Source organism: Delphinus delphis, chromosome 5 (genome assembly GCF_949987515.2).
Source record: "Delphinus delphis chromosome 5, mDelDel1.2, whole genome shotgun sequence".
NCBI lineage: Eukaryota > Metazoa > Chordata > Mammalia > Artiodactyla > Delphinidae > Delphinus > Delphinus delphis.
In genome coordinates, this window is record NC_082687.1 from 103,320,706 (window position 1) to 103,348,681 (window position 27,976).

Here is a 27,976-nt window from a genome sequence, read left to right on the forward strand (position 1 = left end):
TTAATTTTTGCATTAAAACATTGCTGCAAAATATTATTGATCTCGATGACTGTTTTTTGGCGCCCCCTTAAAGTTTGCCCAGGAGACGAGCACCTTACCTCCCCCTAGTGTGGGCCCTGCACATCCGTGAGCTCCCCGAGTTCTTGGAAGGAAACTGTGCAACGGGCAGGAGGGGGATGGGCTGGTGCACACTGGGAGGGCCAGTGGTTCCAACATGTGATTCCCCCACACCAGTTTGTAAAGAGCTGCCACCTGGAACCCCCTGAGTGTCCCCACTTCCTCACTTGCAGAACTTCCCAGACCTCTCCATTTCCCAGTGCCTACAGGGTTAATGCCTGAACCAATAAGGATCAGCTGACCATGGCTTCTGGTTGGTGAGACAGGACCACCAGTGTCACAGCAGTTGTTCCTTCCTGTGAATACGCCCTGTGGAGCTACTCAGAAGTGACCTGCACAATGTCACACGACTAAAAGTCACTGAACCGCCATGTACTTGACTCAAGACCTTTCCTTTTTCCGCTTGGCCCGCTGCCTGTCCAAGGAACACATCTCCCTGTTCTTAAACCTTGCCCTCCCCCCACGCATGAGCTGTAGGCTGGACTGGGGTGACCCATGCACTGCAAAAATGGGCGTCCTTGCCCAATTTTCAGAATTAATTGATGCAAATGGATAGAACTGCCTTCATGTTAAGCTCTCTGTCAACTGCTAGTCCCTGCTGCTCATACTCAGTCACAGCCACGAGAGCTTGCAGAAGACAAAACAAACAAGCAAGAGCAAATGTGAAAGAGGAAACTTGGGAACAGCCCGGCAGGCTTTGTTTGACAGCGTGTTTTGGGGGGAATTCGGGCAGATAAAACTGGAGTTAGATTCCCTGCGAGGAAAATTGCTCGGGGTCTTCCCGATGGTATGAATCCTGTACTCGGTGATGCTAGGTGGACGGTGCCCCATCACCTGGATGGGTCTACATTTATCACCTTTGGGAATGACCACGGGTCACCACAAAAGTGAGGTGTCTTTGTATGCAAATGCTTACTGCAAATATTGACAACAATGGGGCAAATTGCCATTTGGCAGATATCAGGTACAAAGGGCAGAGTTCATGCACTCCTGCAAAATATGCTCTGAAATGCAGATAGCTCCGGGGAGAGATCGAGGGTTAGTGTCTGGGCTGGGTTGAAGCTGGGCCAAGTGGTCTCCGAGGGGACCCAAGCCAGACCCCTCACCTCTCTGAAATCTTGCCCTTCATCTGGAAATGCGGTTTTGTGACAGGACATTCCCAGGAGCATACAGACTACAAGAGAATGCAATGAAGAAATGTGTGTGGGCCACATAACTGCGGGTCCTGCAGTGCCCCGAGCTCGCTCATGTCATTTCGCTTGCTTGTCACCCTCATCCTCTGTCTCCCCATCATACTAGGAACCTCTGGTGATTGCAGGACTGTGTCTATTCACTTGGGAAACCCTATATGTATATAAGGCATGACAAAAAATATTAATTACAGGATTTTCCATGGAGAGATTATGTTCTTGATGGTGGGATCCCACGTAACACTACTATACCTCGGGTTAAAAACTCCCGGACCCTGACAATGATGTGCTGTGAACCAAGGAGGATGAACTCAACTTTCTGCACCTGAAGTTCAATGCAAAGGGGAAAAGTGGCACTTGCATGTCTCCCTGGCATCTCAGAGACTAATTTCAATTTAATGGAACTTCTTAGCTTTCCATGCTTCACTTCTATTTCAGTTGAAAGCTAATCAATCTGGTCTTTTTCAAACATTCTGGACTACTTCCCATGGTAAAAAATACATTTAAGAACGTGCCCCGTTATACATATGCACGTGTTGACAACTGAAACAGAAGTTTCAGGAAACAGCACTCCCCTTCGTACACGTGATGCCCTTTCATAATTCCTAGTCAATTCCATTTTTAAAATTGCTGGTTGTGAGTTACGGAATTGATTTCACAACCCACTTACGGGTGTCAACCTGCAATTTAACAGTCGCTGTGCTGCCCCGTGAGTAGCAATTTACTGAAACCGATGCCTCTCGGGATCTTTGGGTCTCTGCCTGCCAAGTCTCTGCCCTCCAGCCTTCGTCATCTCTCCCCTGGAATATTTCAGTAAAGACTAGTAATTACAAAGGCAGCTAGGGCTATCCAAATGCCTACCGTTGTGAGTGTTTTACACGTATTACCTTCCTTTACCCACACAACAATTGAACAGGGTTGGTACTGTATCATTCCCATTTCACAGATGAGGAAACTGAGGTCCAGAGAGGTTAAGTCATTTGGCCTAGATCACACAGCTCATGAGTAGCAGAGCCAGGGTTTGGCTCCAGGCATCTGCTTCCAGAGCCTATCCTCTTAACCACCCACTCCCTCTCCAATCACGCTCTAACTTGCCCCCTGCCCCTGCCGCCTCTCTCTCCCATGCAGTTAGAGTGATATCCCCCAAAACCCTGACTATGAGCCTCTCCTGCTAAGGCCCCCCTAAGTCCTGCTCCCCCTTGCCTCCAGAATTTGGGTCATGCCAGGGCCCTGGCGACCTGTCCTCCCTGCAACCCTCTTGCCTCACCAACTCTGTCTCCCCACCACACACCACATTCCCCACGGCTCCCAGCATCCAGCTTTGGAGTTACTTGTTTCCCATCTGTGTCCCTGCCCGCAAGCCAGCTCCTGAGGGCAGAGACCCCGCATCAGTCCTCTCCTTGTCCTTAGGCCAGAGCCGGCTCCCCTGACAGGCACCAAGTCCACAGAAAGGAACCTCTGGCCAGAGCTCCCAGCAAGTGCACAGCCCCCACATGCCACCCAGTGGATCCCAGCCAGAGCCCTATGAGGCAGGCAGGACAGGATGGGAGCCCCGTTTTACAGATGGGGCAGCCGAGGCGCAGGGAGGCCACGTGACCTTGCCCAGGTCCAGCGGCCCCTGCCTGCACTGTTAGAATTGGGACCTCTCTTACCCCTCCTGGCTAGGCTCTCCAGGCCCGCCCCACTGTCTATGTTCAAGGGCAGCTGCTACCACGTCCAAACCTATGGGGTGACTCTGCTGGGACAAGAAACAAGTACTGGAAAGAAGGAGGAGGGACTCGGTACCTGGCTGGCGAGCTCCCCCTGCAGCGCCTCCAGCTGCTCCTGGGCCCGGAGAGAGGCACTTCTCTCCTGGAACACGAGGGCGCTCAGCTGGTCCACCTTCTGGAGGAGTTTCCTCTCCGACAGCTCCAGCTCCTGAATTCTGCGCATTGAAGCAGTAAGGCGTTTACTCAGGATGCTGTAAGCGTGGCCTAAGCTTTTCACAGACACCAGGATCTTCTTTGTTTCTTCTGTTATTTGGCCAATTTGATATTCTGACAAAATGACATTTTGTAAAACATTCATACCTATCTTTTTGAAGATGATCTAAAATACTTCAGAGACCTCTTTTGAATAGTAAGTCACTGGGAATCTTAACAATGTTCTCATCCCTAAACCAGTAATCCCCAGTTCAGGTCATACCAATGAAAAAGGACTGAACCAAACATCTGAACCATACATCTGCATTGTCTCAATTAATCCTTACAGGTGGATTCCCTTCCCCCTACTTCGCACATGAGAAAACAGGATCAGAGAGGCCGGGCAACTTGCCCCAGGTCACAGAGCATTATAGAGTCCAGGCTGCATGGCTCCCAAACTCATGCTTTAACCCTGTGCTCTGTTGCCTCCCATTTAAGCTAAATTATTGCAAATCTTTTCTAAGGAAATGACTGAAATGCAGAAAAAAGGTTTCTGCAATTTAAAAAATTAATCTCTGGATTACAAAAGTGAGACGTTGGAAATGACCGACCAGTTAGGGATGGCTAAGCCACCTGAAGTCTTCAGCACTTCAGAAAGTGCTGAAGTTGTACAATATGCAAAGTAATACCCAGGCTGGAAGTGAACCCTGACCTCAGCTACATAGAAAGGAGGAGCACATGTGAATGGAGGGAAGCCAGAAGGAACATCTGCCTAGTGGTCCCATGAGGAGCGGCGGAGCCACATAGACTCACTTGTCTGTCTCCTGCTCGTACCTAGTAGCCAAGTCCCCTCAATGTGCCAATCTTACTTCTATAATAGAAGACCATGAAACGCGTGGCAAGTGCATTCTCAGCCTACATGGACAAGCTCTGCACAGCCTCACTCCTTTACCCAGCTCCACACCAGGTGACCTGCTCATCCAGGACAGACTCTGCTTCCCTGGGCGAGGACTTAGCTTTGCCTCCTGGCTCTGCCACTTACCTGCCATGAGGTCTTAACTGGGCTCATCCACCACTATGACCCTCAGTATCTTCATCCGTAAAACAGGTAATTGCACCTTACTCAGAGGGTTATTGTGAAGATTAAATAAAGTGAGTCACTCTTATTAATAATAGGGCCAAGAGTCCCCTCTCCTGCTCTAGTTTTGAGGCCCTGGGGGAGGGTCTCTAAAGTGACAGAAGGGAGGGGGCCCTCTTGTGTAGATTAAAATTAAGTTCCTTCCAAAATGAACCAGAGGAGTGGCCGCACATTCATCAGTCAGAGGCTTGGGTGGAGTGCCTTCTGATTGATTATAAAACGTGGTGATATCTGAATGGGAAAAGAAAAGTTTAACTTTTTAGTTTTTGAGACCAATCTGAAACGTTAAATCTGGGACAATATTTAATTCTGGTATTATCCCTATACTTAAACTAGGCAGAAAATGACTACTTTCATGGTGGCAGGCTGAATAAGAGCCCCCAAATATATCCATGCCCTGCTTCCCAAAACTTAATGAATGTTACCTTAAGATGCAAAAGAGACTGCAGATGTGGTTCAGTTAAGGAGTTTGAGACGGAGAGATTATCCTGGATTATCTGGGTGGGCTTAACCGCAATTACGACTGTCCTCATGAGAGGGGGGCAGAAGGGGAGGCCATGTGACCACTGAAGCAAGATGCTACCCTGCTGGCTTGAAGACGGGGAGGGGCTAGAAGCCAAGGAATGCAGCTATAGATGCTGGAAAAGACAGACACAGGTTTCCCCTACAGCTTCTGGAGAGAGCACAGCCCTGCGGACACCATGACTGTAGCCCAGTGAGACTGCTTTAGGACTTCTGCCTCCAGAGCTGAAAGGCAATGAATGTGTGTTGTTTGAAGGCAGCACGTTTGCAGTAATTTGTTTTAGCAGCCATAGGAAACATATACACACATAAACAGGAACTAGGCAATGAAGTACCATTTTCCACTGATTAATGACAAGTTAAAAATATACATATTACAGTGTAGAGCTGCAAAGAGTGCTACGGAACTGGGAGACTCCATCAGGGAATATCCCCCAGGATAAATCGGGCAGGCAGCCTGGGTGGTCCCAGCGCCCGCATGTAGCCGGGTGTGTGACCACGGAGAAGTTACTTAAGCCAGCACCTTAATTTCCCCATCTAGAAATTGAAGATATTGCTATTACTTCATTTCTAGTAATTTATTTTTAGGGATTAAGTCTGTTAATACGGGTCAAGCATGTAAATAGTGCCTAGCCCAGAGGAAACACTCAACAAGTGTTCAGCTCTTATTAATTTTGTTGCATTTAGATTGTAAATGAATTGGCAGCAATGATAGTGTTACGGAGGTGGGAGTGGGGTTCTCGTTCTCAAATTTCTAACATCGTGGTTGCATTAGTTTTGCAATAAATACTTTTAAATATTAACTCTTTAACTGAAGTGAAATCCAATGTACATTATCAATCTTTTACTATCCCCTACTTAGAGCAAACCCATGGTGAAATTAGCCTGAAATCTATATTCACAGTTGTGCATTCAGACCCTGGCTTCAGCTCTCCGTGACACTGAGTAATGTATTTCATCCACTGAGCCTCAGTTTCCTCATCTGGAAAAGGGGATCATATCACTCTATGTGCCACAGGGTTCAAGGGAGCAGCGATGGAGGCATGGTGGGGGGAGGTCAGCCCTGTGCCCTGCACCACAGGCTCTTGGTAAGCCTTAATTCTTTTTTCTCCCAACCCCTGCTGCAGATCGGGCCTCCCCTCCCGAAGCCCTGCTTCTACAGGATGGTGCATCCCACCTTCAGAGAACTAAGGACACAGCCCACATTTCCCCACAGGCAGGTCCAGGACACCGCCTCCAGGATGGCTTCACCCCCGGCCCCAGCCACAGAGGCCCCTCCTCTCTGCCACTCATGGTGCCTCCAGGCTGCCTGTCTCTCCCTCACATAGAGGGGTCTCCTCTGGCAGAGGTTTCCCACCCATCTTTCCCAGGCCTTGTGACCATCTGGTTTTCACTGCCATGTACAACCTTGCGTGAGCTATACTTCTATCTCTCCAGGGCTGGGGCCCTGCCTTTCCAGCTCTCAACCCCTAGAACTCATGTTTTGGGCTGAATATGTCCTCCCAAATTCATATGTTGAAGTTAGCTAACCCTAGTACCTCAGAATGTGACTGTATTTGGAGATAGGGTTTTTAAAGAGGTAATTTAGTTAAAATGAGGTCATTAGGGTGGGCCCTGATCCACTATGACTGGTGTCCTTATAAGAAGAGGAGATTAGGACACAGACACGCACAGAAGGAAGACCACAGGAAGACACAGGGAGAAGGCAGACATCACCAAGCCAAGGAGAGGGGTCTCAGAAGGAAACAACCTTGTCCACACTTTGATCTTTTACTTCCATCCACCAGGACTATGAGAAAATAAAGCCCCCCAGTCTGTGGTGCTTTGCTCAAGCCCCCCAGTTTAAGCCCCCCAGTCTGTGGTGCTGTTATGGCAGCCCCAGCAGACTCATACAACAAACAGTATGTGATTCCCGAGGGCTGAGTGCACGTTGTAGAATGAGGGAATGAATGAGGGAATGAATGAATAAATGGATGAATGAGGGAATGGACAATCACATAGACTGATACTGAAGGTGACAGAATAATTTTTCTCATATGTGAATTTTTTCACGTGAAAAGTTTTACAAAGAGGAGAAAAAGTAAAGATCATGTAAATACACATTTACTGACTTGCCTTTACTAAAATGAAGGAAAACACACCAAAAGCGTGAAGTCGGACAAATTTAAGACACTTGGTTGTTGGCATATTGGTAAACCTGTCAGACCCCAGCCATAACCGTACTGCATTTCCATGCTGGTTTCTCCTTTGATATGTATGCAAGACCCCAGCTCATTCTACTGGCCTAGGTATCAAAACAGAGCATGGGCTTTGGAGAAAGACCTGGATTCAAATGCCCCACCTCTGGACCATGTCGGTTCCATCAGGAAAATAGAGCCTACACCAGAAGGTTCAGCAGTGAGAATCAAACAAACATAGGGATGGAAGAGATGAAAGGCCAGACAGAGATGACAGGCAACCCAGAGGTTAGCAGCTGCTGGGAGCCACTTCTGCCCCTGGGGCTGGAGGGATAGACAGGGAGGAGGTGATGATACTGGGGCCCAGAAGCAGGACCACAGAGGAAGCCGAAAGCATGACTGAATGGCAGCCATAGTGAGAGACGTCACCCAGAGCAGAAGAGAAGGGGAGAATACCCTGGCTTCTCCCGTCGTCCTCCCTTCAGCGTCTCCCATTGGCTGGACCCAGATGGAAGTCAGTGAGCGAGGGAGCCTGGGAAATAGGCTCAGCCCCTATGATACGGAGCAGAGGAAGGGGAAGACAGAGAAGTAGCAGGGACTGCTGTGGCGGGTTATGGAACACTGACTGTTTTGCCTGCAGCCTCAGTCACAGAAATGATTCAACACTCCATCCTGACACAATTAGGATGCCCCAGGATTCATACATACACAAAGAAGAGGTCCAAAGGGTATATTTACCTGCTCCTCAGCCCAGACTCCGACATCACGTACTTGTCCACGGCTACCAACAGCTTCTGTTCTGAGGATTCCAGTTGCTTCCTGAGTGTTCCCGTGTCCATGTCTGGGCTTCTAGCTGCTTCTTCTGGAAGACATCCCGGCTCCTCACCAGTCTCCTCTACATCCTGGAAGATCCAGGACGTGTCGATCTTCACATCGACGTTCATTATATCAAACCCATCGCTGCTGGGGGCTCTGACAACGTAGCTGAAACTTTTTTCAGTCCGTCCTTTAGCTGTCGGCTCCATCCCAGACATAGTTCATGGGCCAAGACTTAATACAATTAAGTGAATCTGCAACATGGACTTTCTGTAGATTTCAAGGTGGCTGTGGTGCCTTCAGATTGTGCAGAAAAATACCCTTTGAGGAGGGCAAGAACAGGTGGATTATTTATGAGTGGGGGACTTGGGTTACACCTGCAGAAATGTCATACAATATGAATGAAAGCCTCTCGTTTTACAAGCCAGCATGCCGGCAGTCACCCAAAGCAGAAAAGCCACTTGGAATTGAAAACTTAATAATGTGTACAAAGAGCGAAAATAAGATTTCTAGGCAGGACCATCAGAATGTTATAAATTCTCAGCAGTGAAGCTCAAGTTTTCACCAGGTAATACATGAAGTTCTAAACCTCCTTTCTGAGTCCAGCAAACATTTATCACAGGCTTGGAGTTTACTAGGGGAAGGGGAAGGGAAACTAGCACTGCACTGGGTCATCTCACCTTACCTAGTCCGATTCTCCTGGAAACCCCAGGAGATGGGCATTTTCATAACCATTTTACAAATGCTGAAGCAGAGGCTCTGGAAGCTGGGGGAGTTGGCCAGGCCCCACAGATGGGCAGTGGCAGAGTCAGGATTCAAATCCAAGTCTGACTCCAAAACTCAAGGGGTAAGGGATGAACCCAGACACCGAACAGGAGGAAACACATCCTGCTGTGGAGGAGACTGAGGCTGTATAGGTGGCCAAGGGATGACCCATCGCAGATGGCAGAGGTGGGAAGAAGGCTCCTCCAGGCGGAGGGAGTCTCAGGACCATAGCCCAAGGACAGAGTCAGGACAGGTGAAGGGAGTGGGAGTGGTCGGGTGTGGCTGGCCCAGTGCACACCCTGAGGGGGAAGTGAGGACCCAGGACAGAAGGTGACTTGGAGCCATAACCCTGTGGGCCTTGGACTCCAGGACGTGGCATCTCTGTGTGGGAAGTGAGGGGGTCCTGGAGTGTTTAGAGCCAAGGAGGGTCCTGGTCAGATCTCTGAGGATGGGGTACCGCGGGGGGTTCAGGAGGTGAGAACGGAAGGAGCTGGCCAGGGAAGAGTGCAATAAATAGGCCTGATGCAGAGTGGTACAGGAATAAATAGAAACTTAAACTACAGGACTTAACCCTCCCTGTGAAAAATGATGGAAGAGACTTCCCCCACCCTTTTCTGAGAGCTCCTACTTTAGAAAACTTGTCGTTCTTTCTTCATCTCTTTGAAATATATGTTGATTCTTTTAAAAGCTATATAGGCCCTTTGCTGCTTTTCTGACCCAGGAACGTGTTTCTGAAGATCCTGGGAGCCATCTCTTTGGCATGCAAACACCCAAGGAAAATAGAACCCTGTCTCCCGGTTCCTGTGGGAGGGTCAGAGCCTAACTTCCTGGTCTCCCGGCTCCAAGTTGCAAAACCACCTCCTGTCATAGAGATAGGAGAAATTCCACCTTTCTTTGTACGAAACAAATGAACAAACACAGAGGGTCACTCCAATGGCCAGGTGGATTTAGGGTGACCTATATGTAATAAATAGTGCTGCCAAGTTCTCTTACGTGACAACAAATTATTGTTTATCCCAAGGACCTGTACGAATTGGGCTGTATCTCCTTGGCTAACAAGAAGTGAGATTCTTTTCTGTCTTTGCAAATCTCTTAGCGGATGGTCTGTGATGCACATCACATTCTGGTTTGATGCTCTTTCGATAATAAAATTGTTTTCTTTCTTGTCTACCTTAGTGAAGAGATTGTCTCGGTCGGGAGAAAATTTTGTTTTAGAGTGTATTTCCCAACCATAATGGAAAAAAGATTTTTTTAAACCCAACGAGGTCCTATTATAGACTACAGGGAACTATATTCAATATCCTGTAATAAGCCATAATGCAAAGGAAAAAAATTAAAATCTACTTCCTCAAAAGTGGCTGTGTAGGGTGGCGCAGGGGGCTTGCAATAGACACGGAGCGGTCAGAGGCAGCAGGGCGGGGTATCGGCCAAGAGGGGGCGCAGTGGGGCAACTCAGATCTCCGGTGTTTCTTAGATGGAATCTTGGACAAATCCCTTAACTTCTCATAAAAGGTGGGCGTGGGTAGTGAAAATAGTACCCATATCAAGAGCTGTTTAGGCATAAATTAGTGGCTGTAGGGTAGGCAGTGCACAGCGCCGGGCACACAGTGAATGCAGCGTGCAGGCGGTGCGTGACAGGCAGAAGCAACATGTAGTTCAGATCGCCTGCCTGGGCTGTGTCCAGCTCTGCCTCTTATGCGCCAGGATCTTAGGCACTTAACCCAGCTCCCTGCGAAATGAGATGAACAGCAGTCCCCTCCCTGCTGTTGCACGAGTCACTTAGCTCTCAAGTGCCTGGTGCTCTGCCTGGCACAGCGAGCCCGCAGGGACCTTAGCTGCCAGAAGCATCCTCGAGCAGAAGGATTAATTGATAGCCGACAGGGGCCAAGTGACCACCTGAAAAATCATGTGCCAGGCCTGCAAGGAGGAGGAAGCAGGTATTCTAGACCTTTCTCAGGGGAGCAGCCTAGAGGAAAGGTGCAGCCGGGACAGGTAAAGGGCATTTGAGCCCCAGGGCCTCTGCCTGGGGAAGTGTCTTCAGACCTTTCTTGGATAAATGACTAAGACTGTGGGCTTCATTTGGAATGAACCATCTGTGTCTGAGGGAGAAGGACAGGAGCGCGGCTTGCCCGTACATTATCACCCCTGCGGGCTTCTCAGGGCTGGAGACCTGAGAAAAGGGGACAGATGGCCGTGGAACTGCTGTAAGGACGTGTCCCTGCATCGTTCGCAGCCTGGGTGAGGTTCCCCAAGGCGGACGGCGACCGCAGGAAGGACACAGAGCTTGGCTGAGGGCCGGACGCAGGGGTCCCCACTTCAGATGAAATGGCAGCCCCAGAGAGATGGTGGGGAGGGGGCCGGGCTTCCGGAGACCGGCAGCTCTGCCCCTCAGCTGGAACCAGGGTCACAGTGCGGGATCTGCAGGAGTCCCCAGGGCTTCTCAGACAACCTGGAGGGCACCCCAAATCGGCTGGTTGGGATCCCCAATTTGGCAGGCCTCTATCAGGTCCTGGTTAAATGTGAGAAAAGAGAAACAAACGTGCTTTTCTGTACTGGAAGCGGCAGGTGGGATTCCCGCTTATCAGCTCTTCACAAGCAGGTTCTGGAAGGTGAGGGGAGAGCAGGAGACCCGGACCCTGAGGCTCAACTGCGGAACGCGAGAATCCAGAAAGAGGGAAGGAGGGCTGGCCAATGGAAGGAGAGAGAATGATGAATTCACCGAGAAAGGTGCTGAGTGGGCGCTAAATCGCAGAGTCCAGCTCTCCAGGTGACCAGGGCCTGCGCGTGCGCAGTGCACCTGCGGTGCCACCACCCTCCCCCCGCCCCCGCCCCCTCCAGCCCCGCCCCACCCTCCGCCCACAGGGCCCTGGGCACCGAGTCAGTGCGCCTGGGACCTCTAGGGTGAACAGACTCAAGAAGCTTCAGCTCCCGCACACGCCCGCCTGTTGCATTTCACCCGACTCCAACTCAGTACGTGCAGCGGGGGGGAAGTGCCCAGTGTGCCCGGGACTTCCCCATTTTAGAACTGGAAGTCCTGACCTGGGCAAACCGGATGGCTGGTCACCCGCAGGGCTGGTCTCCGGGCCCACACCGCTGCCAGACGGTGGCGGCGGGGCACGGTCTGCACCCTGGACTTTTCTACCCTGCCCCTCACTGGTTTCCACTGCCTGTAGAGGACTGAGGGATATGATGGGGGGGGAGTGAGGGGAGGGGAGGAATGAAGTATGAGGTGTGAGGGGAGGGGAGGGGTGAGATGTGAGGGGAGTGGGAAACAGCACATTTAAGTGGCATAGCATGGCGTCCCTGTGTCAGGAACTTGACCTGGGCTCTCCCTTCACCCCCCAAGTAGATCTGTGAGGAGGCTGGTGGTAAAGGGTGGACCCAACCCTTCTCCTTTCTGTGTGAGAAACTGACTTGGGTTCCGTTGCGTCTGTAGCTCTACCACCTGGAAACCTCATCTGGGCAGAAGGTCAGTTGCATTACTAGGTGACAAGCACAACGGCAGCTCTGAGCTGTGTGTCTCATCTGGGCGCAGAGGGCAGAGGATGACGTATGAGTACACGAGTACACACCTGGTGGGCCGCCAGAACTCGGAGGCCCCCTGTGGCTCTTGTGACTGGGCCTGTCCCCGGCAGGAACCTTGGAAGCGATGCCTGGGACCGTCACAAGAAATGCCGACTCGTTGTTGGCTCCCTGCACCTGCCTGTATGAGCCTCACTCGCTCGCACCTGAACTGTCTCCTGGGGGCCAAAGAGACTGGCCCCTGGTCCCCTGTGGGCCGTGTGGTCTCCTTGGAGGACGACTTCCACAGGGGTGCATCAGATGCTGCCTGCTGCATCTCCTGCCAGTATCGGAGGGTCTTTGGGTCTAACTGTCTAGCTGTGCCCAAAGAAGACCTCTTGCGAGGTGCTATGTGGGAACTATCACCCACCATTCCACAGATGAAGAAATTAAGACTCCGAGCGGCAAGTACTTTGCCAGTGTCCACTGCAGGGGAGTGGCTGGTCTAGGAGTGGACCTGGATGTGTCTGACTTCAAAGCCACTGCCATTGGCATCCTGTTGTCCGAGTGGGAGAGCTGAGAAGACAGAAGCGCGGGGCAGTAGGGCATGAGGCCCACACTCCTGCAGCAGGGAGGGATGGACACTCTGTGCTGTGGGACTAGCTTCCCAGAGACCTTGCACACCTCCTGGACTTCTGCTACTAAGTTAGCAAAGCAAGGCTTCTCTGTGTTTCTCTGGCCCCAGAGAAAGCAGACGTGCTTTTCATTTTCAGTTGCTGTGTGGTTCCACATTCCCATTGCTGCCTGGAGTTCTCAGATGCCTGCTTTTTTCAAGCAAAGACATCAGTTCATTTGCTTTTGGTTATCAGATGTGGGAAAGTCATGGGGGCTGCTGTGGTGGTGCTTTGGGTTTAGATTTCAAAAGAGAATGATCACTTCTCAGCTATCTTGGGTGTGTGTTTTCTTAGAGCCCCCTAATCCTTTGGTTTGGTTTGAGTATCCTTCTCCATCTGGTTGGGTGCCCCTTCTGTGCTGAGCTCCATGTCTTTCTCCATCCTTGGGTTTATCCTTCTGAGAACTTTCAGCTCCTCTGTTGGATTCCCTGCCCTCCTTGATTCCTTTGGTAGCCTGCATTTCAGTCATTTTAGTTTTCTCCAAAGGTTATTCTCACTAGAAATTATAGGATTGCCCTTGCAGCCCAACAAACACAGAGCAATGAATCTTTCCATCCTTGGGATCAACCCATCCTTGCCTTCAGCTGCTCCTTCCAACAACATGCAGCTGTCCTTTGCTTCACATTCACTACCTTCCATTTCACTTGATCTACTTTGATTCCCAACGTCTTCCTTCCAGAAGTTTGGGAGGGATCAGTCATATGAGCAGGTGCCTTTTCCTGGAGATGCTCCCCCACCCACCTGCTCACCCTAGAATAACAACAGCAACAACAGCCGAAAGTAACTTCTCTTCTCCAGGATTTGCTCCTGGGCTTGACTTCCACCAGCTGGTGTCCTGGCCTCCTCGGCAGCCCCACCCAATCCATCGTTCTCCTGGGAGGCGTGGTGCAGAGGCAGGTCTCCTGGGATCAGGAATGGCTGAGGTTGTAAGAAAGTGGACCTGGTCTCAGACCACTGCGGAAGGAGCCTCATTTCCCGCGGGTGCTCCAGGGATCACTCCACAACCCAGCATTTCTTCCTGGCCAGCCCCTTGCAAATTACCACCCAGATGTGAGACAGCCCGAGTGTGGTCTAGGCGGGGATGCTGTCCACCTCTCAATCCTTGATCTACAATGGCCCAGGTGCAGTCGAGCTCTGGGACTTTCACCCTCAAGAGTAAGGGAGCCTGTGGCTTCCCCCTTGTAAATCCGAGGTCCTGGGGTCCACTGTCCACAGTGGGCGAGGCTCCAGTCCTCTCTCTCTGGCCAACGGCTGCTGAATTCAGCTGCACACAGATCTGGAGGGTTTTGTTGACTGGGGCTTGACTTTGGGTTCAGATCACAGGGACATTTGCGAGTCACTCTGGCTGACAGACTCCAGGATTCACATGGCACAGTTCATGGAGACATATGTACACAGTCAGTGTCTAGCCGGGCACACACACCACAGCTAGGGGAGGCATGCTGTGCAGGGACAAGGATGCAGTCTGTCCCCAGACAGTGCAGTGGCTCTCCAATCAATCCATTTCTAGTAATTGCACTTGGTTTCCTGGTATTCAGGTCTCTGCCCCTCGGGCTCTTGAAGGTGCCACAGTGGGGACTTGGATGTGGCCCTGAGCTTGACAAATTCCCCATCATCCTTGCAGAGCTCCTACAGCTTGGCCCAGCCAGGACCCAGCCATAGATCCTAAATGCCTCCCGTTCAAGCTGTCGTGTAGTATCTGTGAATTCTGGTTTCAGTTTCTGGGCTTGGAATAGCTTGTTTTGCTGTTGAATTTTGGTTTGAGTGGGGTTGGGTTTGCCACAGGACTCAGTTTATTCCATAAGCTCTTTTTCTATCCTGGAAAATTAAAAAATAATTTGACATGACACAAGAACCAAGGGGGAGAATGGCTGGGGAAGCCCCTGGCTATCTGCCCTCACCTGTTCCCATCACTGTCCTGAACTCTCCAGCTGAGCCCACTGAGGGACCTTCCCCGACAATCCAGGGAGCGAGGAAATAGGGTTCAGATGGCCTGTCTCCCAGCACCCACCCCCAACCCGCTATGGCAACCCCCACTCCCAGTCTGCTCAGACCTGGGATCATTCCTTTATTTGCTGCACAAGCACGGCATGAGCATCAACCATGTGCCAAGCGCTGTCCTAGGACCAGGGCACAGAGGGTCCAAGGAAGAGCCCTGTGTGCAGGGATTGGGCTCAGGGTATCCACAGTATCAGGCAGGGACAGGTGTCAGAGCTCAGCCTGGGGGTCCAGGCGGCTAGTAGGCTGTGGGCATCCTCAGAATTCACAGGGCCCTCACCTGGGCTGGATTCAGCAGCGGAATTCTAGACTCTAGGGGCCCTGGCAGACCCTAGTCCATGGTGGACACTCAGAACAGGGAGAACGGGGGAGGCCTGGGTGCCAAAGAAGGAACTCAGGATGAGACACACTCAGGGTCCAACGATCAGAGAAGGACCAGCTGCCGGGATGGCATCAAAACCAGGCCTGGGGTCCAGGGCAGGTGGTGGGGGAGAGGCAAGGAGCTTGGGCTCTTTACACAGGCTTCCTGGGCATTTTGTATGCAGGTCATGGACTTGCCCATCAGCCTCCTACTCCTGCAGACCCCTGATCCCAGAAGCCCACCCTGGTCTGGACCCTACGGTGAATTTACTGTCCCACAGGCAATAGAGAGCACCCAAAACCAAAGCCAAAATAGAAAGAACCTTGGGGAAAAGCCACAACCACCTTCTCAAGATAAAATACAACAGGGGGACAACCAGGTCCCCATTGTCCAATCCTATTCACAGAGCGCTCCCTGATCTTCCTCTCAGGGGTGGAACTCGCCAGTGACCCCCGGATGCCCTGGGGCCAGTGAGCCTGACCAGGGGCAATCTACCACAAGGCCACTTTCCATGGCACCTAAAGGAATGTTACAGTCAGAGCTGGGAGGAAATCTCCTTTTTAGAAAAATCATTTTTATCAGTGAAAATGAAAGGATACCAACCCGAGTTCCTGGCTCACTGACGTCATCAAGGCCACAGAATGAATGCTAGTGAGAAAAACAAAAAAAGGAACAAAAACTATAAAATAAGACCAAAAGAAAATGAGGGGGAAAAAAAGAAAAGAAAAAAAGATGTAAGATATGTAGTATGGAACTCAATGACAGCATTTCACAAGAACTACACCACCGGGGTTGGGTTTGGAAAGAGAAACAGGAAGTCAGTGGGCTGTAGGAGTGGATTTCACCGGAGAAACCCATCCTGTGGGATGTGTCACCCAGGGTGGGTTGTCCCTACACAGTCCCCAAACATCTGGCTAATTTAGACAGGGGAGATGTACACCATGGACCAGGGCTTTTTGGTGCAGAGGTGTGACTTTCTTGAAGAACCTGGCAGGACAGCATATATAGAGGAAGACCTCTCCAATAGTCCTAGCTGATGGTCCCACCAAAGGCCAGGCATGACATGCGTACAAGGATCAAGGAAGATTCCACCCAGGTCACAGGTCATCCAGTCCGACCTGCGGACCGGCCCCTATACCATCCCTGCCAGGGCCCCCTCTCCCAAGAGATTCCACTGTTTAAAATCTTTTTACCATTTGATTAGTCTACTTTAAAAAGAAAAAATTTGCAGAAAAAAATGACTTTAAGGGAATGAAAAATTATACAGGTCAGTTTGAGAGTAGAGTTTTTTCCCTTAGTTTATTTATTACTTGCGTTATTCAAAAAGAATTGCTGGTGAGTAGGTGAAACGTCTGAACATTATCCAGGGCTTTTGAAAAGAATTCATTATTTTTTTCCTAAATTGTTATTGAAAAAATGAAAATCCAAACAGACAGCCACCAAATTTTAAACAAAATTTAGAATCACTGGAAGTTAGAGCTAGAAGGGGCATTTAGAATCACCTAGCTCTTCATATTCTACATGAGGAAACTGAGGCCCGGGGTAGGGGAGGTCCTTGCCAAGACCAGCCTGCGGAGTATGGCAGGGACAGAGTTCCTGACCACTGACCATGGTGGCTGGAGTTATTTTTCTACCAGCCCAGGCCAGTAGTGCCCGCGGGGAAATCCTTGAAGTATCCTTGAGATCCCCTCAGCTCCTCAAAATAACCTTGGAAGCTGGGGAGGGGGGATGGCACGCAGCAGATGGGGACTCTAGGAATCTGCTTAAATTGAATTTCCATGGGATTTCCAGGGCGCCAACAGGAGAACTGGCCCAAATCCTCCAGCCATGACCCTCTGCTGCCCCGCTGCTGGTTGTGCAGGCTGGTAGGCCCCAGGGCTCCAGGTGCAGATGGGAAGATGCCAAGAAGGTGAATTAACCTGTGTAATAGCTGACTCCCAGGAGAGAAGCTGGTGTACCATCTGAAGAGCTGTTCTGTCTCTTTGGGCCATTGTATTGGATTCCCTCTAGACAGAGCGGGCCGTCATCCCATTTGTAGATAGCCCTGAATCTGCTCTCTGGTGGCTTTCGTGACTTTGGCCTCACTCTGTCCATGGAATGAGACGGCTTCCTCTCTCCAAAGGCCAGCCTCAGATACCCGAAGCCCAGAAATGCCCTTTCTCCAACTGCTTCCCCGGGGTGACGGCACATCACCCTTCAAGCTTCCTGGGGCACATTGTCCCCAACGGACCAGCCCAATGGGGTCAGAGCCCTTCACCTGTTCCCACATGTGAGCGTACCTGTGCGATATAAAATGTGCAGTTGTAGGTTTTCTCTCTACTCATCTGTCACTCATTCTGCAAGCATTTGATGATGCCCTATTCTGTGGCAAGAACTGTCTTGGATAAAGAGATGAATAAAAGCTAGTGGATGGACAGGAAGTGGTAAGTGCCCTGACAAAGATGCCGCATGTGTGGACTCATTTGTCCGTCTGGACCAACAACGTGTGGCGGGGGCACTGGTGTGACATCCCTGGAGACCCCGGGTGTCACTTTCCAGCTGTGGGATCATGGACAAGTGTCTGAATCTTTCTCAGGCTCAATGCTCTCACTCTTAAAATGGTGATAGCCGTAGGGAGACAATGGGGCTGGGTGTCAGCCATACTTCCTGCTGGAGGGAGGAGACTTCTAAGAACGCTCACTGGTTTTTGGCATATATGTCGTTCAAGGTGAATGAGTCCAATGTCTGTGGCTGGTTTACGGCTCACAAAAGAAGGTGAGGTAGTGTCAGAGGGGGTTCACCTGAAGGTCTTTGGTGGAAAAAAAAATAGACACCCTCCTCCTCCCTCACATAAAGTTGATCCCAGACTGTACTTTTCTTTTTTTTCTTTTTTTGTGGTACGCGGGCCTCTCACTGTTGTGGCCTCTCCCGTTGTGGAGCACAGGCTCCGGATGCGCAGGCTCAGCGGCCATGGCTCATGGGCCCAGCCGCTCCGCGGCATGTGGGATCTTCCCGGACCGGGGCACGAACCCGTGTCCCCTGCATCGGCAGGCGGACTCTCAACCACTGCACCACCAGGGAAGCCCCCGGACTGTGCTTTTCTTCCCTAGAAAAGCACTTGATGAGGCTATCTACTTCTTGGACTGCCAGTTTGGAGGACATGGGCAGAGAAGGGAGGGCTGGAGACAGAGCCCATTCCTTGGGTTGCATGAAACTGACAGGAGAAGAGAATATTCCACGTGAACGACTCATGGAGAGAAGCCCAGGGGCTGGTCTGAGCTCACACCACTCACCTTTTCCTCCAGCTCTTTCAGATGTCGCTTCTGGACCTCCAGTTTATCCTCCAATTCTCGGATTCTCTGCAACACATTAAGTTCTGTATCAGAAAAAGTAACATTTCCAGGTTCAAACCTTACTCTTCGTTGTTTATCGTGGTGTGGCGTATAAGCAGTGACACATACAAATAATAAGTGGGCAGCTCGACTAACTTTTATACGTGTGCAGGCCTGTCTCTCCACCCCGTGAATCAAGACTGAGGGCTTCCCCAGCACCCAGGAGGCTCCCTCAGGCCCCCATGGGACTCTATTCTGACCTCTGTCACTAAAAGTAGATTTTGCCTCTTCTTGAAATGCATCGTAATGGAATTATACAGCGCGTACTCTTTTCAAAACATAAACATCAAGACTAGACCAGGACACGGAGGTGCCTGGGGCAGGTTAATAGAGATCACGGATTTGAAGCAGCACCAAATGACTTGTCCAAGATTTATTTAGCTGGAGCCTCAGAGCTGGTGCAGAGATGACTGCCAGTGGTAGGCATGGCTGTAGCGTCCACTCAGATTCTCAGAAGCCCACGTAGTGCTAGGTTTTAGGATGACAAACTGTCCCCATTTGCCTGGGACTTTCCTGGTTTTAGCACTGAAAGTCCAGAGTCCTGAGAAACTCATCAGTCCCGGGGAGACAGGGACAGTTGGTCACCTACTTGGCTCTGCGCCTGCCGAATGCCCCTGGGGGTGCACACCAAGCCTCGGTGGTTTATCCATCTGTTCCTTCCAGTTACACACAGCATCCCACCCAGGGGGTCTGGCAAGTACAGCCTTTTCCAGATTGTCATGTGTCCAGTAGCACTTCAATACCCCTCAAGGGCTGATACCCCCGGACAGCTGCTTAGCTGGCTACAGCCTTGCCAACCCTGAATGTACATGGAGACCTCACTCCTCTGGAGAACGCTGTCGGGCTGAAGGGCGGCGACCCAGGTCAGCCCGAGTTAAGCCTGTGGACCATCATCAGTCCGGAGAAGCCTTCTGTCCAGATTCTCAAACTCAGATCGGCATCCCCTGGAGGCCCTACGGGTCCCAGGAGCCCTTCCCCAGGGTTTCTGACTCAGCAGTTCAGGGTGGGACTGAGAAGCTGTATTCCTCACAGGTCCCCAGGTGGTGCGGTTGCTGCTGGTCGGGGGACCCCACCCTGAGAACCACCACTGTGGGCACATTCACCCACTCGGCAAATATGGCTCAGTATGCCCGGGGCCTCGAGTGTGTGGTCCCATCAGGTTCAGACGATGGTATTACGCAAATACATAGATGGTGCCCTGGATGAATACAGATGTCATGGAGAAAGTCGAGCAGAGGTAAGGAAGGAATGGGGTGCTATTTCATAGGGGTGCTCAGGGAAGATCACACTTGAGCAGAGGTGAGGGGTGTAAGGAGTTGAAGTGTGGGCTGGGGGGTCCAGAGGAAACACAAAACCCAGCCCTCTGTGGTTTTCCAGACGCCAAAGAGGGAAGGGAACTCCAGGCAGAAGGAATGTTGTGTGTGTGTGCAGGGAGCTGGGAGTGCAGGGGGGCAGAGCTCAGAGGGTCTGGAATGTCCCGATGAGGAACTTACAGATTTGGGGGTGTCATGGAGAACTCAGGAAGGATTTCAAGTAAGGAAATAATGAGATTTTGATTCTGGAAAGATCACACTGGCAGCAAAACAGAAGATGGATTGGCACGGAAGAGAGATGAAAAATACTTCTGCTCTCAGATATGTGACCTTGGGCAAGTAGTTCAGCCTCTCTGGCCTTGGTTTCCTTATCTGTAAATTGGGGGTAATAGTGCTGCCCACATCTGAGGATTTAGCAAGTGAATCTGTGCAAAGTACTTATAGCAAAGTCGGCAGAGAGTACCTGCTCTATAAAGGACGAGAAACCTAGTATGTTTCTAATTCTCTTCCACCTGAGGGAGACTGTGACCACCCTCCAGAGACCCCCTTGCAAGGCGGGCAGGCAGAGAGCATCTGAGAATGAGCACAGAACTCGGCTAGACCCTTGCTTGGATCCCGGGTCCCCAATTTACCAGAGGGTGGACTTTGGAGAGTCATGTAATCAAATAATCTCTCTGTGTGGAACGCCTCTTCTGTAATAACTGCACAGTGACCCTGTAATCCTGGGGGTGAAATGGGGACCTGGGGGAAAGTGCCTTGCAAATCACAATGCCACGTGGAGGGAGGACAATGCTTTACAGCTTTCGAAGGATTTGCAAAAATCTCCCAGGAACAACTTCTGGGCTTTAAAAATCAGCCTGAGTCCATTTGTATCATTTTTTTAGATTCCAAATATAAGTGATATCATATGATATTTGTTTTTCTCTGTCTGACTTAGTATGATAATCTCTAGGTTCATCCTTCTTGCTGCAAATGGCATTATTTCATTCTTTTTTATGGCTGAGTAATATTCCATTGTACATATGTACCACATCTTCTTTATCCATTCATCAGTTGATGGACATTTAGGCTGCTTCCATGTCTTGACTATTGTAAACAGTGCTTCTATGAATAGACACTGGGGTGCATGTATCTTTTCAAAGTATGGTTTTCTCTGGATATATGCCCAGGAGTGGGATTGCTGGATCATATGGTAGCTCTATTTTTAGTTTTTTTGAGGAACCTCCATACTGTTCTCCATAGTGGCTGTACAATTTACATTCCCACTAACAGTGCAGGAGGGCTCCCTTTTCTCCACACCCTCTCCAGCATTTATTGTTTGTAGACTTTTTAATGATGGCCATTCTGACCAGTGTGAGGTGATACCTCATTGTAGTTTTGATTTGCATTTCTCTAATAATTAGTGATGTTAAGCATCTTTTCATGTGCTTTTTGACCATCTGTATGTCTTCTTTGGAGAAATGTCTATTTAGATCTTCTGCCCATTTTTTGCACTTATTTACAAAAGAGAAACAGATTCACAGACTTTGAAAACAAACTTACGGTTACCAAAAGGGAAAGATGGGGGGGGGATAAATTAGGAGTTTGGGATTAACATATACACACTATTATATATGTAATAGATCATCAACAAGGATCTACTGTATAGCACAGGGAACTCTACTCAATATTCTGTAATAACCTATATGGGAAAAGAATCTGAAAAAAATGGATATATGCATATGTATAATTGAATCACTTTGCTGTACACCTGAAACTAATACAACATTGTAAATCAACTATGCCCCAATATAAATTTTTTTAAAAAGATTAAGTGAAAAAAAAGTAAATAAATATTTTTATTTAAAAAAACTCAGCCTGAGAAGCTGATTCTCATTCTAGTCTTTCCTGAATTTTTTTAATAACTAGGGTCAGTCTCTCATCCAGTCATGGGAGGCTGGAAGGGGCAGTGCTTAAGAGCTTTGTCATCTCATGACATGGGTTCACATTCCAGCTCTGCTACTTCCTGGCTGTGTGACCTTGGGCAAGTTGCTTACCCTCTCTGAGAACTCACTCACCTCACCTGTGAAACTGCATCAATGGTTCCCACTCAGAGGGTTGGTGTGACCATCAGTGAACCAACATTTATGGAGCCCCTTCTATGTGCCATCACTGATCTGTCTCCCTGCACTGGAATATAAGCTTCATGAGAGCAAGTGCTGTATCCCAGCGCCTAGAACAGAGCCTGGTATGTAGATGTTAGAAAAATTACAGATGAAAATGGTGTGACATGGAGCAGGAGAAGCTCGTGAGAGAGGCAGCCAGTGCATTTGTAGAGGTGAGCACAGCGCCCAGGGGCTCAGGGTGCGAGGCTAAGCAACCCAGACTTCATCTTCTGGGCACGGGGGAGCCAGGGAGGGTCTTTGGGGAGGGGTGGCGCTATGCCGTGTTAGGAAGGCTTCTGCGGTGCAGTGGATGGATTGGCAGGGAGGGGCAGTGAGGGGTGAGGGTGGTACTGCAATTGCTTGTGGTCCCAGCAGATATCTGTGGTGCAGGCCAGCTGGTGCTGGGGAGTAAAGCCTGGGGAGGGAGAGGACAAAGCAAGTTTATATGAGTGGATCGACTCCAATCTTCACGCCGGGAGAACATTTTGCAAATATGCAGAATCGTTCTGTTGGGAAAGGTACCATGGGCTGATTGATTTTTTTCCTGCACCCACTTTTCCCCTTACTTAATAGGGCTTGAAAACTGAAATGGCCGCTGGGGCCAGGCTGATGACGTCACATCACTGCATCCCATGGGCCAAATGCAGGCAAAACAGACAGGGGCCATCCAGGGCAAACTGGGACGCATTCTTCCCATCAACGCAGGCAGCTGGTGCTCCAGGCCGGGTCAGATGCAGCTCAGTGCTGCCAGAATGCCTGGCAGTGCTGTGCTGTGTTGTGTGTGTGTTGTACTATGTTGTGTTGTGTGTGCTGTACTGTGTTGTGTTGTGTGTGTATTGTGCTGTGTGTGCTGTGTTGTGTGTGCTGTGCTGTGTTCTGAAAGTTGTGTGTTGTGTTGTGTGTGCTGTGTGTTATATGTACTGTGTTGTGCATTGTGTGTGCTGTGCCGTGTTGTGTTGTGTGTGCTGTGTTGTGTTGTGTGTGCTGTGTGTTGTGTGTTATATTTACTGTGTTGTGCATTGTGTGTGCTGTGCTGTGTGTGCTGTGTGTTGTGCGTGCTGTGTTGTGCCTCTGTGCTGTGCTTGCACTCAGCATTGTTCTGGGCACTGGGACACGGCAGCTCCCCTGCCCTCAGAGCCTCGTGGGGAGACAGTCAGCAAAGACCAAGTAGTGAGAAGTGACAGGAAGAAAAGTCAATCAGGGGAGCAGCTGGTTAAGCAAGACCATGGGGCAGCCGCTCTCGGGTGACATTTGAGGAATGTGTCCCCAGCAGGGGGACAGCAGATGCAAGGCTGGATCTGGGCACAAGGGCTGGGGTGACACGGGGCCAGAGCGCACGCACCTGGGATCTTCTTCCAAGAATGAAGGGAAGACTTGGGGGGTTTTGGGCAGGGCCTATTCCTTCCTACCCTCAGGTGTACATGTCGAGGTCCCCCCCACCAGCAGGTCTCTCCCTGGCTCCCAGCACCCCCCAACCCCCGTCATGGCCACCCCCTGCCCAGGGCCTGCCTCTGTGTTCACTATACCAGGTGTGAGCTCTACAAGGCCAAGGGCATCTCACTCTCCCTCTTCCCAGTCCTGGAGCACAGCCTGGACCGCACTTGCCTGATCAGCATGTGCTGGGGACTCCAGCAGGGGTCTTGTTACTGTGAGTGACAGAACCTACAGTGGAGGCCAGGCTGGGTGGGAAAGGCCCAGGGCAGCGGGTAGGAGCTGACACCTGTCCAGCGCTTAATTCATGGTGGGTTCTCTTCCAAATGCTTCACAGAAATTCTCCATTGACCTCAACCCTTGAGATGTGTGCTGGCAGTGTCCCCATTCTGCAGATGAGGACACCCACCAGAGGCTCACAGAGCTGAAGTACCTTGTCTCAGGTTACGCGGGCGGGGCCGGGGGGGTTTGAATCCAGGCCTGTCTGACCCAAGACCCTGTGCTCCTAACGCCACATCGTAGCTCTCCATTCGAAGCTTTAAAATGCTGTTTATTATGTTCCTGGAGGGAAAAAAAATCACTGGGATGCACGTTTGAAATTCTCAGGCTCCTAACGCCCTTCTCCCATTGGAAATGTGGCTTCTTCTAAATTATTTTTTTTTAATGCCAGATTTCTGGAGACTCTATCAAATTCAGGACAAACACTTGCCAAAAACAAGTAGTAAACCTCAGGGAATTAGTATGACGCGAACTCAGAACTGGCCCCTAGCGCAATGGCCACTGCTTCCTAAAGGCGGGTTGCCCTTAATCAAGTTGTTTTGGCCCCTGGGCCTCTGTTTCCCATCAATTAAACTGGGTCAAACACTTAGATAGCCAAGAGTTTTACAAGTCATGTGATACTCTACAAACTGGGGTTTTAACAATGTTCATTACAACTATTGTTTCGGGTTGATGGTCTCTTTTAAAAATTCTGTATGTGGTGGGAACTGCTTTTGAAAACTACAGCTGATGAACAATGTAAACATTTTCTCCAGCATAATAAGCCTGTTCCCACCTCAGGGCCTTTGTACTTGCTGTTCTCTCTTCAAATAGCTGAATGGCTCACCTCTCACATCATTTTAGCCTCAAGTCTCACCGTTTCTGATATCTACATGCATGTTGCCTGTTTCCCCTCAGTGAGATATGAAAAGACACCCCCCAGGAAAGCAGGAACTTTGCCCACTGCTGCATCTCCAGCAGCCAGACCTGTGCCCAGCACGTGACTGGTGCCCAGTGATATGCTGTTGAATGAAAGCTCGAGACAGGAGGGTCTCTCTGTCCCCAGCATCACGCTGTCACGGGGCTGGTTGTAAGGAAAGTCTCTCTACCCAGGTACCACCTGGATGAACCAAATCCAGCCCATCCCTTTAAAGGAAACACCCAGTAAAACAGATGTACTCTGAACTCTGAGCATCTTTTGCAAAGGCCCTGAGATGCTGCCTGGGCTCCTGCTTCCTGCTGCTATTACACGTGTGATGCTGGGCTGGGAGAGGGGGGAGCAAGAATCTGTGAATGTCATGGCATCATCGGTTACATCGGTGCCACACTGGGAGAGTTTGGCCAAGCATTTCTGCCTACAGGGTGACACAGGACCCTTAAGACAAAGCCTGGAGCTAGAGCTGCTCCGAACCACCCACGAAGAACAGGAGGCCAGGAGGGCGTAGCCTTGCTGACAGTTCCGGAGCTGAGCCCAGAGAAGGGAGGAGGTGGAACCTTTCCCCTGGATTCTGTGGCATGATGTGATGGAGGAGGGGCTCACCTGAGCTGAGTCAGGGAAGAAGGCATGAGAACTCATTTCCTTACAAAGCCAAAAATGTAACGGGAAACCTGCTATGGACGGAATTGTGACCCCTCTAAATTCTTATGTTGAAGCCCTAATAAGGTCATAGGTGGGACCCTAATCTGGTAGGATTGGTGGTCTTATAACAAAAGGACAATCTCTCTCCCTCCCATCTTTGCCCCAATCTGCCCCCCGCATCCCCCTTGCCATGTGGGGGTCACAGAGAGAAGGTGGCTGTCTGCAAACCAGGAAAAGAGCCTTCCCCAGCAACCCAATCAGCCAGGCCTTGATTTTGGACATCTAACCTCTGTTGTTTAAGCCATGCAGTCTGTAGTATTTTGCTATGGCAGCCCAAGTAAACTAATACAGACACTTACACCCCTCTCTAACTCACAGCCATGTATCTCTCAGACTAACTAGCATTTAACAACTTAACTTGCACAGAAATCTCCTGGGAATCTTGTAGAAACAGAATCCTATTCAGTAGGTCTGGGGTGGGCACTGAGAGTCTGCATTTCTAAGAGCTCCCAGGAGATGCTCCATGGACCACACTTTGAGTAGCCAGGGTGGACAGAACAGAACGCGGCCTCGGGTGTCAACATCCACGTTTGTAATTATATAAAGAGAGTCCTCCTTTTACTAGACACCTCCCAGGCACCAGGCGCTCACTAACTGATTTGCATGTCCTACCTCACTAATGCCTCAGAGTGATATATCATCTGTCATTGGTATTGGCTGACAGACGCCTATCAGTGCATATTAATGAGAGTGAGGGCATTTTCGGTGGGAGGAAGGGTATCTACCATTTACCCTCAGCAGAATTCTCAACTGATTTGAAAATGTTCCAGAGATAAAGGAAAAGCAGCTCCCAGCCCTGGGTCACGCTCTTAGTCAACTTTCCCCATGCTTAGGTACATGCAATTTACTAGGTAGGTCAAGAGAAATGAAAAGGAAGTGATTGGTCCCATACGATCTTACACAAACACTCCAAAACACTTGTATTTGAAATGATTTTCTTCTTTAAGGGAGACGAGTCCTCAATCGACCACACAGCCAGCATGGCTTGCTTTCTGCTGCTTTTTTTTTAATCACCTGAGTCCCTTTTTCTCTTCGTATGTGGGACATGGTGCTTTTCAGGGAGTCACGGCCACATGTGGCATTGCCCTTTGGGTTTAGGGTGCGCTCACTGGCCCCTCCATCACACTTTCTGGACTTAGACTGTAACCAGCACCTTCGTGAGATCTGGATCCTCAGGTGGGTAATGACTTTTTGGTTCAAATACACAAATGCTCTGCTTTGAGCTGGATTTGCTGAACATGAAATCAACCCCTTCATTCACACTCAGTTGGCAAGTCCTGCAAACGACACCCAGTGCTGGGCATTAGCTAATCCAGCATCCAGCTCTTAGCCTGGTCTGGTCCTGGTCCTGCTACACCTACTCACAGCCTACACTTGGCAACAATAACGCTGCCTACACTTACCGAGAGCACTTTCCATGTAATAGTTCACTTAAACCTTACAGCATCCCAGTGAGTAGGCATTATTACCATCTCAGGAAAGTGAGACCCAGAGAGGTTAAGTCACTTGTCCAAAGCCACACAGCCAATAAGTGGGAAAACAGGGTTCAAAGCCAGGCTGTCTTGTCCCAGGGTCTGTTTTTTAAACCACTGCTACTCCAGCTGACCACCCCTGCTCTGCTGCTGCCTGAAACACTGCTCCCCCAATGGCCACCTGGCTTCTTCCTATTTACCTTCAAAACCTGGCTCAGCTGGGCCCTCCATCGGGACCTTCACAGCTTGCCCTGGGAAGGGACCTCCCCATACCCCCAGCACTCTGTGTGCACCGACTGAAGAGCCCCAGTCACGCTAGATGCTCGGGATCTGTCCCGCTGGGGTGCGGCCACCTCAGGGGACTTTTCATTAGTGATGTGACCATAACAGAGATGGTTCAGTGACAGTGTCCTTGTCACACCCCCTCCATGCTTTTCCCTTCTCTCCCCTCCATCTCCATCCTCTCCCTCCTGGTGTCCCCAGCATTCCTAGCATGTGCCAGACATCATACCAGCTCAGGAGCTATGCCCATCGGAGCCAGGTCACTCGGGAGCTGGCGAGCAGATCACACTGGCACAGACGGGGCAGTGCGGGAGCCCAGGTGGAGGGTCGTGGGGGATGCCCGAAGTCCTCTCACCCAAATCAAGTGTGGAATGAAGAGTTCGCCGTCATAACCTCCAGTTACCCTTTCCCCCTTCATCACGGTCCTTTCAGTCCTCAACCGGATGCAGTCGGCTGTGCCCCCCACACCCCTTCCAAACCCACCGGGGATCTTGGCTTCTCAGTCCTAATGGGGGCTTCTGCTGCTTCGGACACAGCTCTCTACCTGCTCCTTCTTCCAATTCTCTGTCTCTGTCTCTCTCCTTCTGTGACACCGACCCCCACTGGTTATCTAGATCCTTCCTCACAGACAGGATTCCTTATGAGCTGTGTGACCTTTAGGCACGTGAGTAAACCTTCCTGAGCCTCAGTTTTCTCACCAGGAAAATGGACATAATCATCCCACCTGCAGGAGTGCCGTGAGGTAAAGGATCTAAAACAGTGCGTGCCCAATGCATGCCAGAGCGACTGCTGCATCCTCATCTTTGTCCCCCTCACGAGTCCCGGGAAGCTGGTCCCCGTGCGCTCGGCAGCACATGACGTTCGCACAGGACCCCAAACACATTTAGGAATACAGAGGTGACAACT

General features: G+C 50.4%; 2 protein-coding genes across 2 annotated transcripts in view; both read right to left on the reverse strand.

Annotated features, from left to right (window-relative positions):
* Nucleotides 1-8,070, reverse strand: part of C5H4orf50 (chromosome 5 C4orf50 homolog) — a 49,607-nt gene extending 41,537 nt beyond the window's left edge. Inside the window, exons 1-2 of the mRNA XM_060013190.1 lie at nt 7,784-8,070; nt 3,093-3,231 (exon numbers count right to left, since the gene is read on the reverse strand). Of these exons, the coding sequence (XP_059869173.1) occupies nt 3,093-3,231; nt 7,784-8,070 (426 nt within the window). The remainder of the gene's footprint in view (nt 1-3,092; nt 3,232-7,783) is intronic.
* A 7,718-nt stretch (nt 8,071-15,788) lies between these two features.
* JAKMIP1 (janus kinase and microtubule interacting protein 1) overlaps nt 15,789-27,976 on the reverse strand; it is a 128,179-nt gene continuing 115,991 nt past the window's right edge. The window contains exons 21-22 of the mRNA XM_060011810.1: nt 18,433-18,498; nt 15,789-15,839 (exon numbers count right to left, since the gene is read on the reverse strand). Of these exons, the coding sequence (XP_059867793.1) occupies nt 15,789-15,839; nt 18,433-18,498 (117 nt within the window). The remainder of the gene's footprint in view (nt 15,840-18,432; nt 18,499-27,976) is intronic.